General features: G+C 45.3%; 1 protein-coding gene across 1 annotated transcript in view; it reads right to left on the bottom strand.

Moving 5' to 3' along the window:
• The window catches only part of LOC147729479 (uncharacterized), a 207,140-nt gene that overhangs the window by 130,429 nt on the left and 53,474 nt on the right, over positions 1-23,237 (bottom strand). Inside the window, exon 4 of the mRNA XM_086954000.1 lies at positions 21,654-21,968. Coding sequence (XP_086810126.1) covers positions 21,654-21,968 — 315 coding nt within the window. The remainder of the gene's footprint in view (positions 1-21,653; positions 21,969-23,237) is intronic.

The following is a 23,237-nucleotide window of genomic DNA, read 5'->3' as shown; positions in this document are numbered from 1 at the left end:
AAATTAGTTACAACACCTGCCCTGCCCCAACTGACAATAATGAATTAGGGGCTGATTAATGGATTTTAACTTCCAGCCTGGCTCCTGCTTGTCTCCCTTAGCTGTAATTCAGGACCTTTGTGGCATATGTGTAACTATTCTGAGGTTCAGAGCAGGGTCACATAATAGTTTCAACTGGCAACTGAACTCTGGAGGGGCCCCTCAGGAAGCACTACAGGAAATGGCTACTAATGATGAGCCTGAACTTTTGAACCTGGTAAGTAGTTACTTTCAGTTTTGCTAAGATCGTATTTCTGCAATTTTGCACTTATTCGCGGGGCGCGAACTCACGCGAACAGTGCGAGCAGTGCGAGCAAAATCCGCTGCTCGCGGATTTGCGGATTTTGCGGGAAATTCGCAAATCTCGCGGATTGCGGATTTCCCGAAAATCCGCAAAATCCGCGAGCGGAACGGATTTTCCGCCCATGCCTAGTCCCTACCATTTCTCTTCACCGTGTGGCAGGTATTGCCTGGTACCTGCCACGTACTACAGGGAAATACAAAACGTGCATTTTTTTCCAGTGCAGCGGGTGCTGCTGCCAGTAGCACCTGCGGCAATGGAAAACATGTCCCTTGCGACCGCCGTGGTGGTGGCTGCATTGTAATGCCATATTATGGTACCGCCGCCCTAAAGGCGGGCGGTCCCCATCCCCGGGACAGAAGTCCATCAGCAATTGTAATCAGGCCCCATGTTTCTTGTTTCTTTTAGACCTCTCAGCGTGTATACAGTGTACTCACCTAAACTCCCAAAGTTGAGTTTACATGGGGCAATCTTTGTTTACTGTGTCTCGGAATGTTATGTCTTACATGGTGTACCAGGGCAGGAGAGTGAAAGTTGCCCCTCCTCAAACAGTACTGGGTGTTCTTGATATGAATTGAGTGGCATATTATGGTTTTGTGTAAGTCCACCATAAGTAAACATAGGCTGTGCAGGTGGGCTTGAAGCAAAGTCTTTCTTCACTCACATGTGAGTATGTCTATGATGAGATTGATAGATAGATACATAGATATATAGATAGATAGATAGATAGATAGATAGATAGATAGATAGATAGATAGATAGATAGACTTTAGTAAATCTCAAATAGTTTGAAAACCTGGATCATTTCTGTCTCCCCAAAGGGACTTTCACTCTTAATTGTCCCCACCTATCACACACACACATTCTTTTAAACCCTTTTTCTGTTATACTTTACCTTTCTTTGCCTTTGCTTTCAAACTCCTTCCTACACTACTCATCCTTCGTGTTCAATCTAAATGGGCATGTACTACAAATCCCCTATTACTTTCAACAGTTGTGTAGTTTTCTTTCATTGAATAATTCATAGGAGCCTCTTCTATGTGTTGTGTGGGGTCATTCGACATGCTACAACTCAATTCTGAGATGCTTCTCTCCAACTCATGCCTGTCAAACTTTTTAAAAAAAATTGTTGAGTTTATAAATCACTATTTTGATCAGGATGGAACCCATCACTCACTTAATTCCCATCTCAGTTAATTTTGCATTCCTCAGTAAAAACGTGAGCCTCATTATCTCCCAGGATTTTTATGCATAAACGTTCACTTTTGTAGATTTTTGTTTTTGGAAAATTTCTTCCCTTGAGGCTGCTAACAGGATTCACAAAGGGAAAAGGTCCTCAGTGGACCCCTTCGCTTTAATGATTAATACCACTCCAACTATCAATAGATTCCTTTCCAAATAAGAAAGGGAATGGAGGAAACCCTTTTCATGGGCCCTCCTATTTGCAATTCAGAATGAACGCAAAAGTCCATTTATTAGTCAGAACAATTTTCCAACTCATAAAAAAGGGTTTTTACATAATGCTAAGCACTTCAGTGGTCACAAAGCCTGTGGTTTTGCAACATTCTGCCCTTAATGCTAAAAGTGGTTTAGATACAGGCACTAACCTGTTTTGACAGACATAGTACAGAATGTCACTCTCGTTCACTCTGGTCTAAGGCACTGCAACTTGGGAGGCCCGCTATTGAACTATCTCGTGCTCCACAAATGCTTCTAATTATTTATGTGAACCTGCAGAGGTGACTGATGATAAAGATGATTAGACACTTTGCAAGACTAGTTACAGATGTTTAATTTACTAAATCTAGATTCTTGATATTACTTACAAAGCCATGGAAAGGTACTAGGGTCATGTGCCATAGGATAAGCAGAAGGTTCCCTATTACACATCTTTGCCTGCAGCAAATTAGTAAATTCTGGATTGATTATACCAGTTCAGTTCAATTAAACAAATAAGACTAAAACAACTAAGTACAATGATTTTTTATAGCAAAAACCAGAACTTGAAATTTTGTATACCAGTGACATAGAGCATCTATGATTTAGGGTGACTTTATCAAAATATAAACAATTACAAAGGGTTTCATATGAAGTGACCAACACAGTATAATTCAGACATTTAATTCCAATATCATTACTGAAGGAAGATAAACCATGGGCTGGGTATATGGAATACAAAAAAGCTAAGGGTTTTCTCCCAGGCCGTGGGGGTCAATATTTCTGTACTGTCCCTTACAGCATATTGTATCTAAATATGAGAGACAGTATAAAGTCCATCCTTCAACAGCCCATAATCTGTTGGGCTCTAAGAGGTGGTATTGCATCTAGAAGCTGCAAGCAAAGGCATAGGATTGTCACTAATTGAACTGATGTAATTGAAATACTGTTAGAAATCAGGTCTCTAGTTGGCAGAGGTTGTCACCAATTTCAAATTGTGACCACTATCCTAGTCAGGGTAACTCAGATACACACCCTTAATTAACCTGTACTCACCCTGGTAGCTTGGCTCAGAGCAGGCTTAGCTTATGAGGGACTGAGTAAAGCATTCGTGCAACACTTAAAACAGAAGGACAGTGAAGCCAACATACAAAAATATACTACACCTTTATAGAAAACTAGAGCCATAATTTATTGAAAAAACAAGACTAAAACAACAAACATTAATATGTAGAACCTGAGTTATGAATTTTTAAAGAATATCTGCAAATATAGAGACTCAGGTTTCAGGTTTTTATTAACTGTACAATTAATTAAAATCTTTACAGTAAAAAGAGAAGGTACAGAGAACAGTAATTCTAAAAAAAAAGAAAAAGACTTCTTTGCTTGTTTAAAAAAAAAAAAAAAAAGTGTACCCTGTGGTAATTAAAAGAATGGTATAAAAAAAACAAAATGAGAAAGAAGGATACAGCTCCCACAGTCTTAGTCCCATTGATTGGCGTTTCCCGGGATTGTATGCGTTGGGACAAGTCCTTACTTTCTTCCATATGGGGGCATGCAAGTGGCAATGTCAATGAAACTGCGTGACGATTGCACTTCAACTCTGATCAGTTGCTTTTGATGTGAGCCTCCTGAATGATGAAATAATCTCATTATGGGTTTTTAGTGCTAAACTAATTTGGTGAACGAATTTCGCTAATCTCGCTAGGAACATAGTGTTGGTGGTGGAGAAACACAGGGCTGATGCTTCCGAGCATGTTGTTATGCTCCGATTGAGGCAAATCGGGCGCAACAGTCGCCGGCGTTCATTCTTGAAGTAAGGACAGCAACAGAGAAGGTGCAGCCAGGATTCCCTTTTGTGCGTACATAGCCTGCAGGATATGGAGTCCCCTCTTTGGGCCCAAGCGGGGTTGAAATCTGCTATCTCGAGCGTGATCAGCCTCATGGATAGAATTTTGCTTCGGGCCTGTGTTGTGATGGCCTCGCTTAGATATGATTGTGCTTTGCCCACAGTGTAAGAGTTGTTTAGGGGTTCCAAATTGGGGCTACGACAAAGGGATTTATAATCAAGTTCAAAGGAGATTTTGTTCACTTGTTTGTTAATGGCTCTCTACCAAACGTTCAGCGGGATGTCCTGCCTCACGAGATTTTCTTCCACTATCTTAAGAGCTTTAGTTGCAATTCCCAGCCTAGTGTGCCATGTATGTCGATGCTGGGTCTTCAAAGATGTATCTCAAGTGGTGTTTTAGGGAGTTAGCCGGGGCCTTTAATATCCTCAGGTACAACTTGATAAGGTCCCCCTGGCTGATCACGTCAGGCCTTGCTAGGCCAAGCTCCAGTCTCAGCCTGGTTCTTCTTGCAGACCTAGGTATATGTAACACCGACATGTAAGCCTTAACTTGGGCAGAGTTGAGAAGTGCGTCCAGCTTCCCAGGAAATGCCAGATGTCCGTAGGAGATTGCAGGAAGAAGCTTTGCTCTTAAGGCTATCAGAATTGGGCTAGCGGAAGGGCTGATCAGATTCTGGCTTAGTTGTCTTAGCAAGTGTGTTACCTTGTTGGCTTTCAAAGTCAGCTGATTAAGGTGAACATTTGCTTTGGCCCGTTCCGAAAACCAGACCCCCAGGTAGTTGTAAGAGGCCACAGAATGTATTTGAGCATTTCCCAGCTGCCACTGTGCTTGCCGTTTCTGATGGTAGGATCCGAAGATGATGACCTTAGTTTTCCCTTTGTTGACTGTCAGGCTATTGGCGATGTTGAAGCTGTTTAGGGCTGTTAAAGCTCTTTGTAGGCCTATCCTCGTGTGATCCATTATGGCTGTGTCATCAGCGTACTGTAAAACTGGTAGCCTCAGTCTTCCTAGTCTGGGGGCTACTAGACTGGCACCTTTTAGGGCCTCACCCAAATCCGTGGTGTATAGATTAAATAGGATGGGGGCCAGCACGCACCCTTGCTTCAGCCCGTTTACTGTGGCTATTTTGCGAGTGATAGTGCGAGTTCTTGTTTTAACCCGCACCCAGGTGGCCTCATATAGTGACCTAATAGCCTTTAAAAGTTTCGGTGATATCCCCCATTTTTCTAATTTCCACCATAGGCGTTTTCTGTCCACTTTGTCGAATGCTGTGCTGTAATCCACAAAGCAGCAGAATAGTGGGGGGTAGTTCTTCGAGATTGCCATGGCTGAGAGATGTGCTAACGCCAGGACGTTGTCCATTGTAGATGCCTTGGCCCTAAAACCAGTCTGATACGTTGGTATTATATTTGACTCTTCAGCCCATTTTTCTAGGTCACTGAGTAAGTATAGAGACTCGTGCATCAAGCATTTTTGCCCATGCAAAGCAGTGAATTCGCAGAATTGGCCGGTTTGCAAGGGCAAAAAGGCCTTTTCTGATGCATCAAAGTCTTAGCATTTGCAAATTAGGTAATCACAATTATTTAAGATTACCTAAATTGCAAATGCATTTAGGGAATCACAATTTGCAATTCCCTAAATGTGATGCATCAATCCTTTCCTAGATGCAAAGTGTGCATTTAGGAAATGCTAATTACCATCAATTTAAAATTGATAGTAATTTGCGCAATCTTTGCAAAATGTACAAAAGTGCATTTTTCAGAGGGACATGTGTCACAGACACATGCCCTTAGGGCATATGTGTGTGCCACATGTGCACACTTAACTTTTTTGGGGTTCATCAGGGGCGCCTTAGGCCCCCTGGCACCCTTGCAATTGAATTTGGAATTTGCGATTACCAATTTGGTAATCACAATTTACTAATGCATTCCCATTCATTCCTATGGGCCTGCAGGCCCATAGGAATAAAAAGAGTCACATTAGCTAATAGCAATTTGGAATTACCAAATCGCTATTAGCTAATGCTTAGGAATTGCAAAATTTATTGAGATTCCTACATGCATTAGGATTTGCAATTACCAAATAGTGATTCCTTTAAATTCGCTATTTGGTAATCGCAAATCCGACTTTTGAATAATGACGCAGATAATGCTTAAAATCATAAAACGCCAACTGGGACTATATGGGTGCACTTGGCCAGATCTAATCTTAAAGTTCACCCTACCACGCTGGAGCACGGGGCAGATATAAAAACCAATACTGTCCCACTGAAAAAACCTTCATTGGAGGATGCGTCAATGTTGAAGAACTGAAGCCGGAAGCAGAGGAGATGATTTGTCAGTGTTGATCCCTTTGAATGGAGGCAATACATTGGTTCTGAACTGCGCAGCCATGGGGGCGTCACCGGGGAACCCATTATGATGAAGGTGATACGTCAATCGTCAAACCCCACAACCATTGATGAGATAATCTTGAGCATGGAATGGACCTGTCAGCGTAAAAAGGAGGCATGTCGGTTCGACCTGTGTGATTGAAGCAATGCATCGATTTTGCTTTTCCAGCACAGAAACCCCACTTTCAAGGGCCCAGTATTGAATAGCACCACTCAGCAGGGTAGGACTCACAGATGGCAGAGTCCAGTTGCTGTAGCAGTGTTGTTGGAAGTCTTTGCTGTCCCTGAGACATCAGAACAGGAAGCAAGCAAGCAAGCCTTTGGAGCCACCCAGGGCTCAAATGGTGTAGGTCCAGTCCTTCTCACCAAGGCAAAGAAGGCATTAGACAGTTCAGCAGAAAAGCAGTTATGCTGCAGTCTAGGAAAGTGGCAGTCCTTCAGCAGCATAGCAGTCCTTCTTCCTGGCAGAGTAGACACAGGTAGGTGTACTGTGTCAGTAGGGTCAGAACTCTAGTTCTTATACCCAGTGGTGCCTTTGAAGTAGGAGTAACTTCAAAGAGGTGCTTAGAAGTGCACCAAGGTCCTCCCTTTCTCCCCTGGCTGCAGACACCCTCCAAGGGGTCAAATAGTCCTTTGTGTGGTGACAGGACCCAGCCTACTTAGGTGTGTGTGTTGCTGTGTCTAGCTCCTCGTGCCTATCCTACCCAGGAAGAACCATCAGGTTGTTGATGACCCATCAGTCACACCAAAGCTCCCTTTGTGTGTGGCTGGCCAGAGGGAAAGCCCAAAGCTCAGCTGTAACCCACCCCAGATGTGTATTGGAGACAGGCAGCAGGTACACAGGGTTTAAGGGCAGAACAATTCCAACTTTCTAAAAGTTGCATTTTTAAAGTAACATTCATTAATCCAACTTTACCATTAAAGAGAATGTATTATTGCAAATCCATGGGTACCAAACATGACATATCATCCCCCTTCCTTGGACGTAATAAGGGGTGAAGATATAGCATAACACTAGAGCAGTCGACCTCAGAGCTGGGGAATCGAGTTTGAGTCTCAGAAAAGGACGCTTAAGATCCTGTGATTTTGTAATAACCTAATCTCCCTGTGCGTCACAAAATGAATATGTCCGTCTGCAATGCAACAGGTGCTTATGTAAATCTCTCTGATAACTTCGGGTCAAGTTTGTGCTATATAAAACTCCGCAAAAAGAAACAAAAAATCCCAAGGAATCCCCAATATTAAGCTATGGTATGGGTACGCCTCACAGTACTGAAAAACACATTTGGGAGTTTTTCACAACCAGGACATGTAAAAGTACAGAATATATGCGCTGCCTTTACTTATACAGCACCCTGCTCTACCGGTTATGAAGGGCCTACCTTAAGAGGGACTTATATGTAATAGAGTCTTAAATCCAAAGAAAACAGATCAGTAAAAAGAAGAAGTAGGAAGGCAAAAAGTGGGGCATGACCCAGTAAAAAGGGACATTTATAACAAATAGAAAGTAATTTTCCCAGTAAACCAGAGAAAGGAATACAGTCATCCAAGACACAGTAAAAAAAAAAAACTTGCATAGATTTTCATTAATTTACTTTTTTGCAAATATTGCAAGAAATAAGTCACAGAATAAACAGGGCCTCTTTGTTACCATCATTCTTGTGACCTATAGATTGATCATTTCACAGTTCCATTTTTTTGTAATAATGTTTCAGACAGGGGATGTTCAGCCACTGTAAAGGGTTCAGTACTGATTTTGGTTGATTCTTTTTTCAATTATCATCCCTGTTCTGTTTTGGACCACAGCTATGGGCACTTGGGTCTCCACAACCAGGCCAGCATAACATCCACTTTATCACCCTCCACATGTTGCTTAGCCACAAAGTATCGATAGTCTCATCAAATGAGTCTGCTCTGCGCAGCTCTATAGTCCACCTGGGTCTGAGTCATTCTCTGAATAGTCCACTTGTTGGTCTGGAATGGCAGTTCCCGCTCTTCTATCCAATCCTCTGCCTCAGTAAGTTCCCTGCTGAACATCTTACCACATATGCTGTTTTAATGCAGAGACAGTGTATCCCATTTCCTGTATTATCCATTGAAATTCCTTCATTTTCTCTAAAGTACATCTCAATGTGTTCAGAGACTGTGGAATGAAATGAGGAATCATGTAGCACCTCTGGGTGATGTCTCCTTGTGTGAATGCCCCGGCATGTGTATGCGGCCTGAGGCAAATGGCAATTTAAGAATCTAAGTCTGAATTGATCTGAAAATTTGTTAAAGAAAATATTCTGCACTAATCACCCTCCCTGCCATCCCTTCAATATAGTAAAAACAGTCGATACATGTGTGTAGTGCAAACAGCCTGATTATAATGAGTATTATTTATTTTCAGGGTGGGTGAAGTGCATGACAATGATCAAATACCTGATTATCCCTTGCCCATTATTGGGGACATTAGTCAGTAGAGAGAGCGGTATAGTGGACAAAGATATGCAATCCTCATTTTTGGGCAAAGATTGGCACTATTGAGATGAATATCCAGTCTAGCACTCCTTCAAGGACCACATTTCCACCCCTTGATCCACCCTTGTGCACCTTGTGCTAAACCGGACCCCAGATGCCACCGATATGAGAACAATGCTGGACTAACTTGAAAAAGGCAAGCCCACCAAAAGACCTCAGCAGTATTGAAGGAGATTACGTGGGGGATTAAGCTAGTTTTCTAGAGGCATGGAAAGTGGAAGTGTGGCCTTTTCAGATAGCTGTGGATTCTATAGTATGTTGCCGTAGTAGCCATGTTGCGAATGTTCCAAGTCACAATCTTAGAACTAGGCTTGGGAGACATTTTAATGACTCCAGAGTGACCAGAGTAATTTCACTAATTATGCATGACCTTGTGTTGCAAAATAACCCAAATTATGCTATTACTCGAGCTTGAGTGATTACAATGTGAGTGCAATTATATGGCAGGCCATTACTATGCAGGCATTACAACGCATGTCACTACAGTGCATGCCATTACAACGCATTCTATTAGAATGCATGCCATTACAATGCTTTATGAGGTTAGTAATAGAGATTTCTTTTGCTTTAGGGTGGGTACAGGTTTGGGGGTATATGTGAATAGTAATTTTTACCCCTACACTATCCAAAACTTACCCCACTGTTACCCTAGAAGTATTATGCGTTGTAATAGTATGCGTTGTAATGGAATGCGTTATAAGGATAGTTTCTAAAAATGTGTTGTAATGGCATGCATTGTAAAATCATGTGTTGTAAAGGTAGGTGCGATGTAAAAAGCACTTTGTAAAGGCATGCGTTGTAATTGTTAGCATTGTAACATCATATATTCCTAGTGAACAAGGAGCGGCCTGTGCAGGTAAGAGCTGTGGGACGGTGGGGCTGGATTTTAGGGGGTTCGACCGACAACCACAAGGGAAAAATATTTAAATAGTCAATGTTCCCTCATCATTGTCTATCAAATTCCCCCCACCCCGCCCCACTGTTCCACCACTCTTACCTGCACAGGCCATGGCTGCTTGTGAACCCCTCCTTCCCCTGAAGTGGTCATAACAGATATAAAGATACAAAGAATACAGGCAGGAAAGGGGGTCTGTAAATTTACCACTGGCTCCAGAGAAAATAATTACCTTTATTAATTAATGAAGGGCATTAATGATTTATCCACCCCTACTTCATGAAATGGTTGCTAACCGAAATTCATTTTTGTATTTTTATTTTAACAGAAGTGATTAATGTCTTCATTATGCGAGGAAGCTTGTGTTAAAACCTAGACTGCAGTGTCAACATTATCGGCGCCATCTTGCCCCCTTTTCGAGCCCATTCGTGCGCGTAAGCGGCAGCCATTTTAAAATGCCATGGCCTCTCTGCCCATCGCCGACAGCCAGCGCGCCTCTCTCTCTCTCCTGACCTCGCAAACATCCCCCGCGCGCTGACAGCCCCCGCTCTCACATGCCTTGGGCCATAAACCCCTCTTCAGCACAGCTCTGCCTCGGAACCCCATCCTGTTCCCAGCTCAACACCTCCCTCTATCCCTTTCATGATCCCGAGTCCTTTGATAAAAACCCCCCTTTCCTCTGTGCCCGTTTGTCTTACTCGTTCCCAGGCCGCCACCTGGCCCTGCGGATGCTGTTTATTGCCCCCCCCCATACAGTAGGAAGCTTCTCCCATCAAAGGATCCACGAGTTGATCAAAGCCCCCACCCCATGAGATCCGATCAACCACATACATTCCGTGAATCGGCGGAATGTCCAGATGCGCGACAATCATCACCTGTTGTGACCGGGGTGGGGACTTCAACTGTAAATGTGTGTGGGAACGGGCCTGAAGGGGGGATTCCGAGGATGTCCTTTCATACTTCAAAGCATTTGCAAGAATGTGCCACATGCAATAAACTGTAATAAAGATCATAAACCTGTGTATAAGAGGCCAGGCCTCAGAGATACGGTTAGAGCACCTCGAGAAGATACCCTGTTGTCTGATTTGATGTGTTCTGCTCCGTCGGAATAAAACTTCTGTTCCCTGCCTTCCAGTCTCCAGCGCCTGCCTCTTTGTTTGGTAATTTGAGTGGTAATAGAGGCGGTTAACTCCGGGCAACTCTGAAAAAGGTCATCAGCCCTACCTTTTTCCACAATTGGCGTCCCAAACGTGGGGCCCATCAGCGACTCGTGAATCCAGTGGAAGAGGTCCTGACGACAGAGTGAACGACTGCAACGATCGGGAGAGCTCCTGTCCGATAGACCCTCTTCTGACAGCCGATCATCCGAACTTCACTGGTTCCGAACAGACCTCTAGAGAGAGATCTACGGTCCTGACTGGGAACCATCAGGAGTGCCGCGAAGATCACGAAGAATAGAGGACGATCGGGCACTGGATTCGGAAGACAAGAAACTGTCCATGCGGTCCGGGTAAGGTCGTGTAAACGCGACAAATTGCGAAATGATTGTTTGATTTGGATAATACTAGTATTACTCTTTTGTTGGTTCTTTTGGAGATTCACTGTCTGCAAACGGAGAAACAACAGGCTCTCTCTTTGCAAGCAGTGAAGGATAGGTAACGCAGACTTTTGTCCCCGTTGTAATCCGTCGTGCCTATCTTCCTCCCCCACTGATTGATTGTTTGGCCCGAACTGTTGTTCGCGGATTGTTTTCTGGAGATTCTCTGTCTGCAAACAGGGAAGAACAGGTTCTCTCTTTGCAGGTACTGAAAGGGTAGGTAACGCAGACTTTTTTCCCCGTTGTAACCCGTTGTGCCTACTTATTCTCCCCATTGATTGTTTGATTGACCGAACATTGACTGTTCGATATAGGTTCTTTTGAGGTATTCACCGCCTGCAAACAATGAAGAATAGAAATATTCTGTCTAGTCTTTGCACGCAGTGATAAGATAGGTAGTGCAGACTTTTGTCCCCGTTGTAATCCGTCATGCCTATCTTCTACCCACTGATTGGTAGCCTGTTTAGCCCGGACCGCTTATTAGAGATGAACCATCCGGCTCCACTGGAAGGCACCCCTAATAAGGACATGTTCATGAAGCATGGATTGATCGCTATAGCTTATAGCAAGCTGTGGTATAAATATACGAAGAAGGATCAGAAAAGTCAGTGGCCACTGATAGGATCCTTCGACGAGGATAAAATAAGCGCACTAGAGACAGCCCTTGGGAAACACAAGACAACGCCCACTATGCTTGATAGTCTCGGCATGTGGCGCAAAGAAACCGAACAGCGTAAAAAGAGAAATGAAAGTAGGTTGGGAAAATAGCTGCGAAAGGCAGCCCACCTAGCTGCCAAGAAATTAGAAGAAGAGATTAAGGAAAGAGAAGAAACCAAACAGAAACTAGAGGTAGAGACATCAAGCCAGTGTCCGGTTAGAACGCCCTCTACGCTCTACCCTGAATTACCCTCAAAACAGCGAGCCAACGATGATCTCTTGTTAGGTCCTCCGATCATCTACATGCCCCCTCCATATGCCCCTTCCCAAACCTTAGCACAGCACCCGCTATCCCCAAGCACAGACGAGAGTGGTACCAGAGCTTTGGTCCCTATGGCCTCCGCGCCGGCCGAACCCCTTGTACTAGATACAGCACAAGCGACAGTGTTAGATGACCCAGAGACCCGAAAGGCTGATTCCGCAAGAACGAACAGATTAAGCAAGGATGAGTGAGCAGGGATTGACAAGATAGTGAGGACACTGGTAGAAAGAAAGGAAAGTGAAGAGCACATCACGGATATGTTCAACTCATATGCAGGGAGCCACAGACGACATTTTGCCGTACGACTGTGTTATCATGCCCTGAATGCGTATGAGGACCGATATCGAGACAAAGGTCCCGAGAGCCTAACGACTCTGTATAGGAAGGTCGATATCGGGGATGAGGGCGAGTGTGATGTGACGGACCTCCTTACGCGTACGCTTGAGGTTTTCCGCCACCTCACTGAACAGGAATCGGAAGCTAAACCCACGACACCCGTAGCAACCGAACCACGAACTGAGCGAGCTAGCACCATGATGCCAATAAGAGAGGCTGCCCCCTACTGGGTTCCTCCACGAGGTCTAGGAACACACGATGACGTCAACCACCAAGATGCAAGAGGGAGGGTAGTGTACAACTGGGTCTACCCGCCATGGGATCGGCAAGATATTCTGACGTTCCGGAAATCTCTGCCCGATTTACGTAAAAACCCCACTGCCTTCTACACTGAATTAGGTACAGCCCTAGGTTCAACGATTATGACCCTGGCTGACATCGACTTGTTTTTCGGGTTATGTCTACCAGCTGATGTGTGGAAGCAAATCCGGAAAGTCGACCACCTTGAGCTGTTCGGACATACCTGGTCACAACTCGATGGCATAGATAGACAACGAGAACCTGGACAGAAGCCTTTGAAATCCATTTTAGACCTCCCAGACAAAATTGTACAGAAATTGAAAACCCTGATCCCAGAAAAGAAAGTGGACTGGTCGATAGTAACGGCTTGTCGTCAGAAACCCCAGGAAGACGTATCGGACTACTTCTCCCGGTTTGAAACGGTGTTCTCCGATTACAGCGGCCAGGACATGACCACTGCAACCGGACACCATCTGTTTGTCCAGAATTATGTTAAGGGTTTGTCGCCGGAGGTCTCTCAGAAACTGCAGGCCAGTGAGAGTAGTTGGGCGGCCTCCAAACCTGCGGCTATCCTTCAGATGGCCCAATATTACGAGCACCAGAAAAATGAAAACGATAGAGCAACAGAGAAAAAGAAGAAAGACTTAAAAGAGAGGGTGATGATTGCGCAGTTGCAAGGGGTGACTATAGGACGAGAGCAATACAAAGGAAACTACCAGACAAATGTCCCTAGGATTGCACCTCCTAAAGACCGCACCTCAACACCCCACATTGGACGTACAGACATTAGCGAGGACCAGTGTGCCTTCTGCAAAGGATTCGGCCATTGGAAATCCCAGTGCCCGGTTCTGTTGGAGATGAACAGAAATAGGGACCCCAAGGACATAGCGGGTGGACCGAGAAATAGAGGACAGCAACGGGGGCCCGCAAATGACACGACTAACGATAAATCAAACAGACCAAATACATTTGACCGACCCAGACAGAACCAGTACCAGCAGTCTGACTGCGACGATGCCCGCGACTTTGCATAGGACTGCCAAGGGCAAGGGAGGGATCCAGTCGAGCTCTATGTTGACCAGCAAGGTCCTTATGTCACCGCTAAGGTCCTGGGTACATCAGCACCTACACACATTTAAAAAGGTAAATACCGTACCAACACTGATACGAGTTCATATGTACGTGAGTGTCTTCCATGACACCTTATATCTGTCTATAACAACCACCTGATAGACATCCCTTTATTTTTCAGGGATCTTTTGCTGGCATAATTAAAGACTGTTATTCATCTATTCGCCTGATCTTTACATTCTTCATCAAGCAAAGGAACAGTTCCTAGCTACACAGGTACTATAGACCGCTATATGTTATCTGAATTTCACTTTGAACTAAATTAGATATGGCTACTCTTACATTGTTCCGTAGTCTCGTATCTTTATATGCTCAAATAGTACTATTTGCAGTTCACATGGATTCGTGCCTCATGGAACCATTGTGTCTTTCTGATTCACTGATTCACCATGCCATAGTATTTTTTGGTCTGGTAATTTTACACATATTTATATACATTTATTCCTTATATTTATCAGACATTATTTACCTATGTTACAGGTACTCTGTTACAGTACCATTTACCTGAGAACGACATCCCTCGGTTGCTTGTTGAGCAGTAAGTTATGAACATATTGGTGTTATATCAATGTACTTGTTATGTGATGCTATTGGGATATCTATTTGCTTTTTGACTAGTCAGTCACGAACGTATTGGCGTTATATCAATGTACATGCCACGCAATGCTATTATGTTATCTATGTGAAAAATGTACTTGTTATGTGATGCTATTGGGGTATCTATTTGCTTTTTGACTAGTCAGTCATGAACGTATTGGCGTTATATCAATGTACATGCCACGCAATGCTATTGTGTTATCTATGTGAAAACAATCTCGTTATTTAGCAAATTATAACCACTCCACATCAAGACTACACAACGAGGTTATGTCATAGAGCTAACTATAAACATGTTATATAAAAAAGAGACCTTAGTTAAGTGTCTCTTGTATCTCTCGATATACCTGCAATGTTATTGTTATAAAATATGTCCTGGATAGATAGGACAAGTATAGGTTCCCTCCAGATTTAAAACCTGGCTCAGTGAATACTACACAATCTGTTTTTCAGAATAGGTCTACTATATGACAATCCAGACACAAGACATAATGGTTGGACCTTCTATCTCTAGGTTAAGGGCTACATGCTATTGTTTAACTAAATGCATATTGTTAATGCATAATGTGATTAATATGTTTTTTAATATGTACCTATCTCCAACGCGAATCTCTATAGAGCCATGTTTATAACAAGTCCTTTCTTTATATGTAATTACAGATTGTAACTTGCGGCTCCTGAAGAAGGCGTTTTCGCCGAAACGCGCGTCGAGTAATTTTCCACCACAATTTTTATTGCAGACACTATTAAATTCATGTTGGTGTCTTTTTTAATTATATTGAGCATATATTGTATTGTTTTATGTAACTGTGTCATATAATGTGAACCTATTGTTCTTTATATGATTTTTAATATGTTTATTAAAATCATGATCTATTTTTATTAAGGTTTCATGTATTATCTGCCCCTTTTCCTAGCCCTACTTGGTCCAATCACCTGTTGTCTGGCCCTCAGACTGCCTAGGAAGTTTTTGTACACATATCTGATTTACCCTGCCCTAGGAGTTTTTCGTAACCACTACCCAGGGGGTCCTTGTTTCTTCACACCTGGGTACAAAGTCTCCATTTCTGGTAGACACTGGCGCGACACGCAGTGCGTTATCTAAACGACTGATTCCAAGGGCACCCTTGTCTGGCTCACTTGTGACATCGATAGGTTTCGATGGAACGCCCTCCACTAACCCTTTGTCCACTCCGATCCCCTTTGACTTATAGAACAATACAACTGACACGACGTTTCTGCTTTCCGCCAATACCCCTGACGCCATTATGGGACTCGACTTGCTGAAGCATTTCCGAGCGACTATTAGATGTTCCCAAGACGGAGTTCGAGTTTTCCTGTACGACAACCCCATTCTGCTTAGACATTGCCCTTCCCGTCGCATGTTTTCCATCACTGACACTGACTCGTCCCTACTTGACACTCTGCCTCCGTATCTGTGGGCCAAGACAGATTCGGACGTAGGACGCATGATGATTGACCCAGTGCACATCACTGTTTGACCGGACGCAATACTCCCAAAACTTCCACAGTATCGGATATCGCCCGAGGGCGAGAAGGCATTGGTAAAGATTATTCAGTCACTGATAGACGCAGGAGTGGGAGAGGAAGTGGTTAGCAACGTTTGCAACAGCCCTATCTTGCCCATCATCAAGAAACAAGGAGAGGGAGATGAGAAAGCATACCGCTTCATCATCGACCTTCGAGAGATCAACAAAGTAGTTGTACCCCAGTACCCCGTGGTCTCAGACATCACCACTATCCTGACTTTGATTCCTTCTACTGCCACCACCTTTACTGTCATTGACCTCAAAAACGCATTTTTCTCTATCCCCATCCACCCAGACAGCCGATATCTCTTCGGCTTCACCCTAAAAGCCCGCTCATATAGATTCTGTCGAGCACCCCAGGGCTACACAGAAAGCCCCAGCATTTACAGTCAGGCCCTCAAGAGACAACTGGACGAGGTCCAGTTACCCGATGGGGTGGTGTTGATACAATACGTCGATGACATCCTTTTGGCGGCCGACACCACTCCACTAGCAGTCACAGCCACCATTCAACTCCTGCACTTCCTTGCGGAAAATGGCCACAAGGTCGCCAAGAAGAAGCTGCAATTCTGCCAACCCTAGGTCACTTACTTAGGCCACCTTCTGTCCAAAGACGGAAGAAAACTTACTCCCGACCGGATCCAAACCATTCTTGAAACCCCTGTCCCTAAGACTCAGAAACAGGTCCGCTCCCTACTAGGCCTCACCTCCTTCTGTCGGCAGTGGTTGCCAAACTTCAGCCTCATTGTGAAACCGCTGCTTTCTCTGCTAGCTAAAGATGTCCCCTTCCCCCTCCCTTGGACCCCTGAATGCCAATCCTCCTTCATAGAGCTACGAGATGCTCTTTGTTCAGCCCCTGTCCTAGGTACCCCCGATTACACAAAGCCCTTCTCCCTCTACACTCACGAAAGGAAGGGGTGTGCTTTATCTGTCTTGACCTAGTCCATTGGCCCAAAGCAACGACCATGCGCTTACTTCTCTGCCACTCTTGACCCCATAGCCAGAGCCTTGCTTGCCTGCCTTCGAGCTGTAGCCGCCGCTGCTATCTCTATCCGACAGAGTGAGGGGATTGTGCTCTCGAATTCCCTCACGGTATTAGTACCCTATGCAGTTGACACCCTCCTGAACCAAACCAAGACGCAACACCTGACGAATGCACGACTGACTGGATACGAACTGACTCTGCTCGCACCCCACATCACCCTGAAAAGATGCACCACACTGAACCCGGCAACTTTGTTGCCCCTACCGGAGAACGATCCAAATGTGCCCCCTGTACATGACTGTGTGACCCTCACGGACGAACAGACTAGAAGTAGGGTTGACCTCAGAGACACAGCTTTTCCTGACCCTGACGGAGAGCTGCGGGTGGACGGCTCTTGCATCAAACTCCCCGATGGCACCACTTCAGCTGCCTATGCAGTCACAACGGCCCGTATTGTAGTAGAGACAGCCCGCATCACACAACGATCTGCACAGGCAGCGGAACTGATTGCCCTGACACGAGCATGCATCCTAGCAGCAGGAACCACAGCGAACATTTACACCGACAGCCAGTATGCCTTCGGGTGGTTCACCATTTTGGGCTCCTTTGGAAGGAAAGGGGATTCTTGACCTCTCACGGCACCCCCATCTTACATGGAGATCTAGTCTCCGCCCTGATCGAAGCTGTCCTTCTCCCCAAAAGACTTGCGGTTATCAAATGCCAGGCACACAAGAAAGTGACAGACATTATTGGACAGGGAAATGCACTAGCCGATATCACTGCTCGAACCACAGCTGAAAATAGGACGACGACACGCATGTACGTAACCAGGTCCCAAGCAGAGAAATGGACCAACGCTAGGGACACTATTAGGGACATTCAAATGGCTAGCACACAACACGAATTGACTGAATGGACACGGGTGGGACTGAAAGACGATGAAGGCTGCTGGCGTACAAAAGACACGAACAAATGGTTGCTACCTGACTCATACCTGATTCCCATACTGACTATGGCATACTCCCCTGCTCACATAGGATCAGCCCCCATGATTGAACTTGTCTCCAGAGTTTGGCACAACGACAAAATCACAGACTCCGCCAAACGTCTGGTCCAACAATGTTTGATATGCTTGCAGCATAACCCCTGGAAAGGAACTGTGGTACCCCGGGGAGGGTTTGGGGTTCCCAATCACCCGTTTGAAGTCCTGCAGATGGACTACATCCAACTAGACAGATGCCAAGGCCTGAAATACGTACTTGTTGTGGTGTGCGCATTCAGCAAATGGGTGGAAGCATACCCAACCCGTGATAACACTGCTATGACCACTGCAAAAGTACTGTTAAAATAATTTTTCCCTCGCTACGGCCTTTGTCGGATTTTATGGAGCGACAATGGCCCCTACTTCGTAGCCGAAGTTATCCAGCTCATCTTAAAAGGGCTGGGTGTAAAACTGAAGTTCCACGCAGTCTTCCACCCCCAGTCTGCTGGACTTGTTGAGCGACACAATGCCACGCTAAAACTAAAGCTAGCCAAGATAGTGGCTACCACAGGACTGAAATGGCCAGACGCTCTCCCACTGGCATTGCTATCGATGCGTTCCACCCCCACCAAACACCACTTGACACCTTACGAGGTCGTTTTCGGCCGACCCATGAGCGTCTGGTCTGCACCAAAACCGACTTCCATTCATGACGTCCCGGACGTCCTAATGTCTGATTACTTGTATAAATTGACTGAAACCCTGTCTGTCATTCACCAACAGGTGCTGCATGCCATCCCTGATGCTTCCAGGGGTCCCGGACACAACCTGAAAACGGGGACTTCATCCTCATAAAGAACTTCTAGCGCGCCAAGAGTCTGGAACCCCGGTGGACGGGCCCCTGGCAAGTCCTACTCACCACCCGAACAGCTCTTCGAGTGGAAGGAAAGCGGACCTGGGTGCATGCGCACCATTGCAAGTGGATTCCCCCGACTCTGACGACGACCGAAGACGTGACCACCCAGGAAGAGCTCCTGAACAAAGACCGACCATCGCTGAATTGCTACCCAGACACAGAGACACTTGAACTTGCAAAGATTCCTGACCCCACCGTGCCATCCAAAGAAGGGTATAACCTGCGACGAAAGGAGAGAGTTTCGGCTAAGCAGACCATTGACTAAGTCATAATTCTCAGATCGGTGGCCTAACACTACAAAGGCTGTCAGGAGAGAAAGCCAGACAAGGTTTTTGGTTCTGCCCGCTACCGAGCTCCCTTGAAGATGATGGAAGCGCCCGATAAGAAGATGATGGAAGCGCCCGATAAGAAGGTGATGGAAGCAACCGGACATCCGAAAATTCGCTACAGGAATCCAAAGACAGACAGAATCCACAGTTCAAAGACAATTGCAGTTTTTATCACGATCCTCTTCTGCCTTCTCCTCATGACCACACTCTGGATTGTGGAAGAAAACGCACCCGCTCATGAGACATTCCTGACCACTGCACAGCCTACCACCATGAAGGAGCATTATTTGATCTCTCTCTCTCCCCAACTCAGAGAAAGGCGAAAGGAGTTTTGGAACAACTCCTTTGTGCAGCTGCTGCACCAACACAACCTTGCCACCAATGCCACCAACTGCTGGATCTGTGGGTTGCTACCCAACGCCACTGGACATTCGATACCCATCATCCCTTCACCCTTCTCAATCCACGGCTCCTGCCTTGCTTGGCTAATCCTCCTGCAAGAGAGCCATAGAGACAATGCCACCTCCAGCAAAACCATGACGCATTTCTTTCATGAGGTCTGGCGAAACAAAACGAAGACACATTTCTGCCCGCAGACCTCCAACGACTCCATCCACATGGACATCCCTGCCAAAGAACGAATTGAAATGCAGGTGTTCAACAATCCGACCAGACCCACCTTCTCCTACCTTCGGAAGCGAACAGCCGCCACCCTGACTGTGGCCCTATCTGTCATCAACGTCACAGGCCTTATGTGCATAGAAGGGCTTGGGACACAGCTGGTGGGCCGCAGTGCTTGCCGCTTCACCAGAACTTTGGACTCTACCGATCCACCTTCCTTTGTATCCTCTCCAAACATGTACTTCGTTTGCGGCACAAAAGCCTACACCTGGCTCCCCAAAGGCTGGGGGGGCACTTGTTTTATCTCCTTCATCCTTCCTCCGACCTATGTGACTCCAGCGAATCATCATAGACAAAAACGAGCCAAGGACATTGAACAAGCCGACTCTACAGGAGCACAGTTCCTCGACGCAATGAAGGGACTTGTTCCACTCTGGGGCCCGATGGCAAACAGCCGTGCCATTCGACATTTGACCAAGACAGTCGAGACAACAATGAACATCACAGCTGGTATCCTTGCAAACAACACAGCCGAGCTTCAAGCGGTCCGCCTGGTGGCTCTCCAGAACCGCCTTGTTCTAGATGTGGTTCTAGCGGATCGTGGTGGAGCATGCCGCATTATTGGATCCAGCTGCTGTACATATATACCGGACAATTCACCCTCAGTGTACAAGGCCATCGAACATCTCCACAGACTCTCCTCAGAAGTTCACCAGGAGCAGGAAGAATGGTCGCTTGGTGGATGGTTTTGGAATACTGTTAAGAACTGGGGCTGGAGACTGTTTACCATTGTCCTGATTCCTGTGGTTGTGATATGTGGATTCTGCTTAGGAATTCAATGCCTGCCGCCTCTGTGTTCATTATGTGCGAATTATATCTGCCCTAAGACTGTGGACTTTGGAAAGGAACGTATGGGAGCACTGTATGATGTCGAGGTTAGGAATTTAATGCAGATTGACCTTGAGTAGACAAGCTGGCTAGATATGTTGAAAAGGGAGGACTGTTAAAACCTAGACTGCAGTGTCAACATTATCGGCGCCATCTTGCCCCCTTTTCGAGCCTATTCGTGCGCGTAAGCGGCAGCCATTTTAAAATGCCATGGCCTCTCTGCCCATCGCCGACAGCCAGCGCGCCTCTCTCTCTCTCCTGACCTCGCAAACATCCCCCGCGCGCTGACAGCCCCCGCTCTCACATGCCTTGGGCCATAAACCCCTCTTCAGCACAGCTCTGCCTCGGAACCCCATCCTGTTCCCAGCTCAACACCTCCCTCCATCCCTTTCATGATCCCGAGTCCTTTGATAAAAACCCCCCTTTCCTCTGTGCCCGTTTGTCTTACTCGTTCCCAGGCCGCCACCTGGCCCTGCGGATGCTGTTTATTGCCCCCCCATACAGTAGGAAGCTTCTCCCATCAAAGGATCCACGAGTTGATCAAAGCCCCCACCCCATGAGATCCGATCAACCACATACATCGGCGGAATGTCCAGCTGCGCGACAATCATCACCTGTTGTGACCGGGTTGGGGACTTCAACTGTAAATGTGTGTGGGAACGGGCCTGAAGCGGGGATTCCGAGGATGTCCTTTCATACTTCAAAGCATTTGCAAGAATGTGCCACATGCAATAAACTGTAATAAAGATCATAAACCTGTGTATAAGAGGCTAGGCCTCAGAGATGCGGTTAGAGCACCTCGAGAAGATACCCTGTTGTCTGATTTGATGTGTTCTGCTCCGTCGGAATAAAACTTCTGTTTCCTGCCTTCCAGTCTCCAGCGCCTGCCTCTTTGTTTGGTAATTTGAGTGGTAATAGAGGCGGTTAACGCCGGGCAACTCTGAAAAAGGTCATCGGCCCTACCTTTTTCCACACTTGTTTTTACACACAGGTTACACCTCTTACCTGTACAGGTCACTCCAGCATTCCTCCCCGTTGGACAGGTATTAACACTCCAGCCTCGCTGGGCACATTTCCACAGGAAAGACTCATTTCCTTGGCATCCGACATTACTCATCAGAGCTGGCAAAGGGCTGATCCCGAATGATGGATTATATTGATAGCTTTGTACAGCTCCACATCCAAGCTGTCTGCAGACCACCGATGTGTCCTTCTGATCCCAGCTGTCATCACAGACTTTACCCCACACCCCATTGTGCCTGACCTCCACTCTTCCAGCACAGAGAGAGGGGCCGTTCACCAACCGGATCTGATCAGGACCTGGGAAAAGATTAAAAAGGCATTGGAAAGGAATGCAAAGAAAAGGAAACTAAGAGAAAAAAACATCTCTTTCAAAAACAATATGATAATGTTCAGTGACAAAAGACTTGTTGTGGAAATAAACCCTTTAAAATGTAAATGTTCTTTTTTCTGTCTCCCACATACTTGTCAATTACGCGTTTCCCATATGAACACACTAGTCCAATGGGATCTAATGCACAGTAACAGAGAGTCCATTATAAATACATTCGGCACCTCTTTGGATTCAGCTGTACCCATCAGCTTTTTTCCACTGTGGCTCCATTAATACAACCTTTCTGACAGGTACGTTGGTCTTCAAATATTCTCTCTATGTCGCCACACTTCTAAGGCGCTATCTCAACTGTAAGGTTATAAAATATGACCAATATGACCATGAGAAAAAACCTTCCTGTTTGACTTTGAATGTGGAGAAAGGAAGGCCTTATCTAAGTGTTATTTGTTGCTGTTCTGCCTCAATCTTGGCTCTCCATCTCTACTCAAGGAATGCTAAATCGTGAGGGTTTGAGGGGCATATTATCAAGACAGGCAATACAACTATCGCAGTTTTATTGGCTTGATAATATGCCCTTGAGAATTCCCATAGAAGCCCATGTTAAATGTCCTTCACATTTAACATGAGCTTCAATTAGAATTCCATAGAGCATATTATCAAGCTGATTACCGCCACTTTAGCAGCAGTTTTCTGCCACTAAAACAGCGATAACTTTATTGCTTGTCTTGATAATATGCCTCTCAGTTCTTTATACCTGTTATGCTTGGATGATACTCATCATCAACAGAACACTTTAATTGTGATGATGATTCATCCTCAGTCAGCAACAAAATACATGAGACACACAACCCACCTTTAACTTCTGCTTTAAGACTATTGCTGTAGGGATTCAACTAAATTCTCTATGAAATGTGGGGGCTTTTTAGCACTTAGAGTTCTGTAGGTAGATTAAGAATAAAGTATTTTTGTTTTAAATTCTAATGCTTTTCAGGAGTTTTGGGGAGGCGATGGTGATTAAACTCTGATGACCCCAGAATCTTCAAAGATTCACATCAGATACACTATGTCCGGGAGTAATTTTAATTATGCATTATAATATGGAATGAACTGAGGAATTATGTGAATTGAAAATGTCATGTAATACTCAAAATTATTCCATCACACTGCCTCATGTAAACAAGATGTCAATTTGGGGAAAAATACTCCCCTGTGAGCAAGGAAACAATGGGCCCAAT

Source organism: Lissotriton vulgaris, chromosome 2_1, assembly GCF_964263255.1.
Source record: "Lissotriton vulgaris chromosome 2_1, aLisVul1.2, whole genome shotgun sequence".
NCBI lineage: Eukaryota > Metazoa > Chordata > Amphibia > Caudata > Salamandridae > Lissotriton > Lissotriton vulgaris.
This window is presented reverse-complemented; position numbering and strand designations above follow the sequence as displayed.